Here is an 8,277-nt window from a genome sequence, read left to right as displayed (position 1 = left end):
GTGAGTGACTTCCTGAGGTTCTCCTCGCTCTTTTTCAGTATTTGCTATCAGGTCTTCTGGCCAGCTCAAAGTGCTGAGTCATACCAGCACAATTTCAGACCCAAATCATTTAATTTCAATCAGCAATCAACTTTGACCAATTGCCGACTGACTCAACAGTGTTGACCTTTCAGGGAACGCAGAATTTGGGAGGATGGAATGAAGGAAGCACCACGGTGACTTAAGTCGCAATGCCCCGTTTTTTTTTTTCACCCTTTATCAATCCCTGCACTGACTCTCAATAACAGAATACCTTCTCCTCTCGGTCCCTACTAACAGAGAGGAGCCCCAAAAGCACAGCGGTGCACAGTGTTTGCACTCAGTCATTCGGAAAATACAATTATTCTCCTTCCCCTCGGCTGTGAAATTGCTGTACAACCGCTGTTAAACACGCCGCAGTCATAATCACTGATAAGAGATGCATGGGGCCGGGTCTGCTCCTCCAATACAATATGCAAACGATACCCCGCCGTTCTACCCATCTTGTTACTGAGCGATATTAGAGTTCCTAAAGACACTTAGGAAAGGCAATAGATGTGGCAGCTGTCAGTGAATGGCCCCCACCTTCCCTCCCGACACTGCGGCTTCCTGCCAGGATCACGGTCAGGGATCCAGAGAGGGCGTGGTACACTAACTGAGTGATTAATAACACAGAAATATACTGTTGACAAGACCCCAATACATATAGATGCTGCATCTGGTTTCATATGGGAGGCAATTAAGACCCGTCTGCTCGAAAAAGGTCTGAGCGTTTAGGTGTAACTATTGGAAAATCAATTCACCTAAGCAAGACACACGAAATTACAATGTGTGGTTTGTTGTAAGGCATCAACTTAAATGCCCCATCAATACGAGCAACAAAAACCACCATCATGGATTAGTAACTCCCTCTGATGGTCATGGCATTCTGACACTTATTCACACGTGGCAAATGGTAAACATTCCAACTCAGAGACAAGGAAGGGAAAGTCTCCATCACCTCTGACTCCATATTGCATCACTTAAGTGTCATAGAAACGTTTTGTTTCAGTTGTTCAACTTCTGTCAAAATGTTTACAGGACAGTTAGTAAAGTGCAACAAAAGACAGAACAATAGCCACCATGCTAACAAATGTGGGCGACTCAACACAGCTGGCAGAAGAAGGCCAATAACACGGCTGATAGACCAAATTTATTGGACTACCAGGGCAGTGCCCGCTCAGAACGTGGCTGATTGCTTGGCCTCGGGTATTGCTGCTTGTATGTATGCCATAAATGTATAAAGAGAACTGGATACAGCATTGGAGGCGATGCCCTGTTGTTCCCTATGAAAGTTGCTCAGTGGCCCGTGAAGCCAAAAAAAGTTTGACTTGAGTATATAATTCAGCTAATATTGATAATAGCAGCAGTGAATGTAATGGAAGGACAATAATAACAGCAGTAATAATAGAGATAAGACTACTGTTACTAATAATAATAGCAGCGGTGGATATAGTAGTGATAAGAGAATAGAAATAGTCTGAGAATAATCAAACAACCAATCAGCCTAAAGGCCATTACAGAAGTACAGAAAGCAATCATAAAAAATAAGCCTTCAGCTTCACCAAGACAATGTGTTGGAATTTACTGCAATAACTAAATTATAGATCCTATTGTCTAATACCAACTATCTGATGGATTTCTGCACCAGTGGCTGCTTACGTACGATAGCAGGGGATGAGTCTTATCTTGATGTTCAAGCCGGCTGCACTCTGATGAAACCAAATAATCTAAAACACATTTGGATAAATGTTTTTCTTCCCCCGTTCATATTTCTTTGACATTACTGTAGGACGAGATTCATATCGGACTAAAAGTAGTGGGGTCAGTATGTTTAAGCGGGTCACTGCAAGTCTCTCACATATTCAAGTACGCACAAGTAATTGGGAATGTTTATTTGCTCTTAAGCACAAAGACGGCAGAGATACAGTGAAGTATTTGTGCACAGAATGACACAGTAGGTTTGTTTGTGTACACGTGCCATAACACACCTCCGCACAGATGTGTGTGAGCAGCGTCACAAAGACAAAGCCAGCAGTGGGCTGAGAGCTCCGGGAGGCTGCTGGGAGGCTGCTGTGTCTGCGCGGACTCAGACACACTCTCACACTCACACACACACTCTCTCACACTCTCTCTCTCTCTCACTCTCTGTGTGTGTGTGTGTGTGTGTGTGCAAAGCAAGCTACAGACATGGGTTTGTTGTCTCCATCTGTGCTTCTGCGCACCGGTAACCAAGCGAAGGCGTAATGAGTTGCGTGTGCAATACTCCCTAAAGCGTGACATTAATCAAACAAACCAAACAAGCAATCGGGATTTTTATCAGCAAAGGTTTTATTATAAAAAACAAAAAACATATCTTGCACGTGAATCCAAAACAAACACACGGGGTGAAGCGGTAGAGCCGAGGGATCGATATTGAGTTTGCAGAGTCGTCTGTAATTATTCTGCAGGGTTCGACACCGCGGGAGGGAAAATAAACATTTCTGCAGCTGCGAGTGCTTCTGAGAGATTCAGTCGAGCTTCTGCTCTCCAAACTCAACTCCAACTTTTTCTACAGTGAGCAGCATGACACGCACAGGAAACATTTCATTCTAACCCTGCATCTGGCACACAGATTGTGCTTTTGAGATGAATTCAATTGAATTCATTACAAAAATACAAATTAATTACAATCTGACAATTTCAGATTCCCTTTCCGCCCCCCCCCCCCCAACGGTTGGATGCCAAAGATGCAGGCAAAGTCAACCAGGTTATTTAAAAACACGACATTTCTTTGAACCATGAAAACAACTCTAGTCCAGTAGCCGCAGTATTGCTGTGCATGTACACACACTCAGTGGCTGTAGTTGGTTTAGAATGTTACAGAAGAAGACTTTAGTTCTTAGACTGGCTCACGGTCACCATCGTGATATATTGTGTGTGTGTGTGTGTGTGTGTGTGTGTGTGTGTGTGTGTGTGTGTGTGTGTGTGAGAGAGCGCGAGAGAGAGAAAGCGAGATTAGAAATTTTCTACAAGGTCCATGATCCTCTTCCGCTCAGCCTCTTTGAACTCGTCGCTCTTCCCATCTCCGATGCTCTCAGCGTACTCTGCAAAAGACAAAGAAAAAAGAAAAGAAGAAGAGTCAGAGGATTAGTTGACTTGACAGCACGGGCGTTGCCGTTTGACTTCTGAGGTCAGAGGGAACAATCGCTGGAGACAGAAGCTCACAAGAAAGCATTAATGTGAGTTTTAAAAAGACACGTGGTTTAGGATAGTTTTCTGGGTATGAGTTCCAGCTACTAGATCACCAAAGGTAAGGAGTAAAAGCAATGTGAGCGCCTTTGTGTCGCACTATTTCTGAGAGCAAAGAAAGATTATGTAGAAATACAGAAGCATATCCTTGAAAACTGACACAACCGCTGTATGTCTGAATAATGTCTTCTTATTCGTGTGTAAAAGAACAAATGTACAGTTAAATGACTAGCTATGAAGGCCTGGTTGCTCTTTTTTCCCGGATCTCTCTTTCCCCCCATTTAATACACTAAATACTTCCACAGAAGAAGTCAAGAGACGTAACTTCAGCGAACAGCGAACCTTTTCCAGTTGATCTCATTATCCCCACTGAGAATGACAGAGAAATGAAGCCATTCTTTGCATTAATGAACTACTGTAGTCTCGACAGTCTCTAGTCCATCCATCTTTCAAGATAAGGATCAAGATATCCTTTTAAAAAAAAAAAAAAAAAAAAAAAAAAAAAAAAAAAAAAGCTTGTATATCATGAAAGGTCCCGGTACTGCAACTGGACTGAATTCCACCCTCTGTGAGCAGTAACCAGTCCAGGTGTACTGCGCAGTGCTGGTACGTCATCGTGTGCTTCTGAGCGATTTTCTTCATTTCGTGCGTCTGCCTCTCCCACGCGGAGGCCTCCGAGACCGACCGACGGTCCATTTGTGAGTCTAATGTGCAGAAGGAGAAAGCCGCAGCTGCTGCGGTCCCCGGTGGAGTCCAGGCATTCGCCGCGTCTCTCTGCCAGCCAGCCTCCTAAGGCAGGGATTACACATTAAACCCGGGGATGTCGAGACGGAGAGATGAAAAAGACTAGTGTTCTCCGGGAGACACTGCAGACAGAAGAGAATGAAGGGGGCTTCTCCTGACAACAGCCCGCGGGGTTTAGGAGGACGTAGCACGGCTGACAATGACACCAAGGAGACTTTTCTGTGTGTCATTAGATCGTATATGAAAGGATAGTGACTGACGTAATGGGACAGGGGTCTTGTGGGAGCACACCGCCTGTCTATACGAGTGCTGGATGATCACAAACATACATTAATAGATATAATTCTGGTCTATCACAACGAGGGTTGTATTTTTGTAGGTTTTGGCCATCAGCAGTTTCACACCTTGTGAGTACTGTTCATGCGGACGTGTTTTAAATAGTAAGGGTATTGTGATATGTTTGGGAAGTAAAGAGCATACGACGGGACGAGTTCTGCATGAGTTCTGTGAAAGTTTGAAAATGGATGTTCTGATATCGTTTTGCTGTTGTTAAACGCGGCCCCATTTACTTCCATTCATCGGGACTTTTCTACGTTTAGGATTCTTCGTTCACGGAGGCGGCATGAAAGAAAAACACAATTTTCTTCAAGAATTGAGAGTAACATTGAGAGTAATTGACACAAAAACTTTTGTAATTTTGGGGGGAAGTATTCCTTTATCAAGTATCAAAAGAAAAATATAACAATATAAGATAAGAAAATACTGGCTTTCTGCAGAAAAATGTCTGCGTGACTGAAATAGTGTGTTATTAGTTATGACATCAAGGTGCAAAAAAACCTTTTACAAATGGAGCTACTTTTAACCTCTTCATAATGTTTCTGTAGTTTAGTCCAGAGGTTCCTCAGAGGGACTTTTTGTGAAAATGTGTTTAAATCACTCATCGGTGAAACAACAACTTATATACACCAGACTGTTTTCTTTTGGTGAAATTGGCACAGAACAAAAAGGTTGGGAACCACTGCTTAAATATTTATTATTAAGATTATTATTATAATTTTTTGTATTGTAAAATCTTAATCTGAAAAGTAACTATGGCTGTCAAATACATATTTCTCTTACGACATGTAGTGGAGAGTAAAAACTGCAAGTGCAGTACTTGAGTAAATGTGCTGTTACTTCCCACCGCTGCATGACGGAGGATTACAGTGGTGGGACGTCTGCAGGCAGAGCAGCGCTGTACGTGAGCTGCTTCTTGAGATGTGAGGTTTCTTTGTTCAGGTCAGAAGACAGACAGTGTCCAGAGGTCACTCCATCATTGGGTATTCTGAGGGGAGTCGGGCAAAGACAGACCATGAAGTTGGGAGTAAAGTTTTAAAGAAGTGTACGGCTGGACCACGATCTGGAGGTGTGTGTGTGTGTGTGTGGGCCTTGAATGCCAGCAACAGGGATCTGCATTTGATTCACAGAGGTGACGGATGTTATTGAAGTAAAAAATTGAAGAATTTTAAGGTTGACTGAGGAAAAGGGAGAAGGAGAGAGTGACTCGGCGAAAACATGAAAACCTACATCCTCTTTCATTGCCAGTCTGTCATTGTGCCTGTGTGTGTGTGTGTCCGTGTCTATAAATGGCGGTGCAGTCAGCCACACAGACAGAAAGGTCAGAGATTTCGTTGACTCTTCAACTCTCAGCAGAAGCTTTTCTTTGGCATGCTGGTGCTCTCTCCTCCTGTCACCACGGCAACGCGGCAGAGGACAATACAGTGCTGAGCATCGCCATTACTCAGGTCAGTGACTGGGACTGATCTGCCATGAGTACAAGGAGAATCATTTCCAGGCGCAGTCTCAGCAGCAGCAGCCGGGGACAGGGACTCACTGGAGGACTTAAGAGTGTTATTACGCCTGCAGCCGGGACACGGCGACCCATTCTAAACACCGCTTTACCAGTGTGACACTGGCCTGATCCAGCTGGCTCACGTCATCCTGCGCTGTGTTAATGTAACGAACAGAATGCTTTCAAACGCATCAGAAGTCGTCATGTAGACCGACATCGACTAGATTACCAGAAAAAAGAAATAAAAGCCTTTTTCATGTGATGTGAAGTCGTATTATGCATCTCAAGCTACAAGGAACGGGCAAATACGAAGGTGTCTGAAATAATGCATATTGTAATATCTCTAAAATATGATTTGTATGGCTACTTCTAGTCATCTGTTTGGCTGTTTGGTGAAAATAGCTTGTTTTCAAGCATTAACAAGTACCGCATGTGTAGCCAGCTGATAAAAGAGCCATGCGGTCACATTGGGTCATTTATAATTCATTACTATGACCGCATTTTGATCTTTGGAGGGCAGCTCAGTGTTGGGCAGATGCCACTGCACATGCTCAGACGCTGATCTGTGTTTGTATGAAGGGGTCAACCTACTCATCCGTCTGAAAAGTGAAGCCCATGCTAAAGTGCCTTGAACTTGCATTCTTTCTAATAGCCAGTGCAAAAGAAGTCCGAGTGTATAGAAGTCTATCAGAGAATGCAAGTTTTAAGACACTTCCGCATCGGCTTCACTCGGCAGAACCGGCGGTTGCTGCTTGATTCTGAAGGAGCATGACCTGACCTTAAAGCACAGGAGAAAACTAGCTTGTCACTGGGGCGGATCCCCATGCCCAGAGCTGTGGACTGCAACAAGTCTACCAGAAAGTATATCTCCTAACACCTGAATGTCATCTATTCCTATTTTTAAAAGGCTCCATAAGAGTATCCTAAAAGGCTCGATACAGTATTGTCATATACGAACGGTCTGAGGAAACCTTCATGAACCTCACAGCAGGTTCTCTCGGCATGAGTGAAATCAATGTTCTTCCTTTGAGTGCTCCAAGTCGTCCTTCCTGCATAGCTGCTTCTCATTTAGAGAGCACAAGCCATTAAGGTCAAGACGGCCGAGCCGGCGCTTCTCTGCATGTGCTTAACCTTTTTTCTGCAGTTTCACATTGACCGGGCGGGGCACTTGAAATGGGGGAGGGCTCCACGGTGCGGCCTAATGGAAAGGGTGAGGGCACACACTACGACACACACGCACACACGCGCGCGCACACACACACACACACACACACTAAGACTGACAGATGCAGCGGCATCACGGCTTTACGCAGTGCAGGAGCGCGCGCACACCGCTCGTAAAAAAAAACACAATTTATGACTAATAAATAAATAAGTCTCATCAAGATCATGCAAAGACAACACACACACCACATGAATAAATTATACAAGCTGAATCACAAAGGAAAACTGAACGCACACACACACCTGCAGAGACTTTCTCTCAAAGATTTGTTAAAACGTAAAACGTATGCACATGTATCAACAAGCAAGGACATGTGTGCACATGTAAAGATGTAGACGTGCTAAGAGCAACAACATCATGTTAGTATGCAGCCAGAACAACGAGTCACGATGCAGTCTACATCCATCAATACCGATTAAAATGTTCATAATTAGCACGAGTTACGCCATAGACTGTAAGAAGTGGACGGAATCATTGTGACGTCACCCATTGGTTTTTGGACGGTCGCTTTGAAGCATCAAGTTCCTCAATTTCGCGGTAGCCATCTTGGATTACGGCCGTCGCCATGTTGTTGTTTTTTGCAGCCAATGAACGGAAGTCACTATATTTGGAATGCGGAGGAGTGACGTAGAGACACTGTACATCTCTGTGGTAGCGGCAGCGACCTGTCAATCACAGTAAGCCCGCCTCAAAGCATACTCTGCTTTATGTCTATTGTATTGTAAACTGGACCATCATTTACCGAATTATGTTTTCGTATCTGCTGTTTACATTCCTTATGATGCAAATTCAAAAAAATGCACTATAGGCATGTGCTACTGTATTCCTTTTGTTTTGTTTGTCATGTGTTTGCTGTGTTAAAAATGGGCTACAACTGAATTTCGTTGTGCAAGTGTTCGTGGCAAATTTGAAAACAAAAGTAGCTTGAAGCACGGGCATGAGGTCACAGTGACCGTGACCTTTGTCCTCTAAAATCAAATCACTTCTTGAGTCCAAGTTGACATTTGTGCCAAATTCTAAAAATAACTCCATCAAGGTGTTCCACAGAAACGCATTGTGCAAACTACACGGACAAGCCAGGCACACCTGTATGCAAATATACAAATGAAAAGAAAAGCAACACAAGAGCACGAGCACGCACGCACGCACGCACGCACGCACGCACACACACACACACACACACACACAC

At 43.9% G+C, this 8,277-nt stretch overlaps 1 protein-coding gene across 1 annotated transcript in view; it reads right to left on the bottom strand.

Annotated features, from left to right (window-relative positions):
- Positions 1-1,937: 1,937 nt before the first annotated feature.
- The window catches only part of ctnnbl1 (catenin, beta like 1), a 45,981-nt gene continuing 39,641 nt past the window's right edge, over positions 1,938-8,277 (bottom strand). Inside the window, exon 16 of the mRNA XM_031868752.1 lies at positions 1,938-3,143. Within this exon, the coding sequence (XP_031724612.1) occupies positions 3,055-3,143 (89 nt within the window). The 3' untranslated portion in view covers positions 1,938-3,054. The remainder of the gene's footprint in view (positions 3,144-8,277) is intronic.

Source organism: Anarrhichthys ocellatus, unplaced genomic scaffold, assembly GCF_004355925.1.
Source record: "Anarrhichthys ocellatus isolate YVR2014 unplaced genomic scaffold, GSC_Weel_1.0 scaffold44, whole genome shotgun sequence".
In the NCBI taxonomy this organism is placed as follows: domain Eukaryota; kingdom Metazoa; phylum Chordata; class Actinopteri; order Perciformes; family Anarhichadidae; genus Anarrhichthys; species Anarrhichthys ocellatus.
Note: the sequence above shows the minus strand (reverse complement) of the source record. Positions and strands in the feature narration are given on the sequence as shown.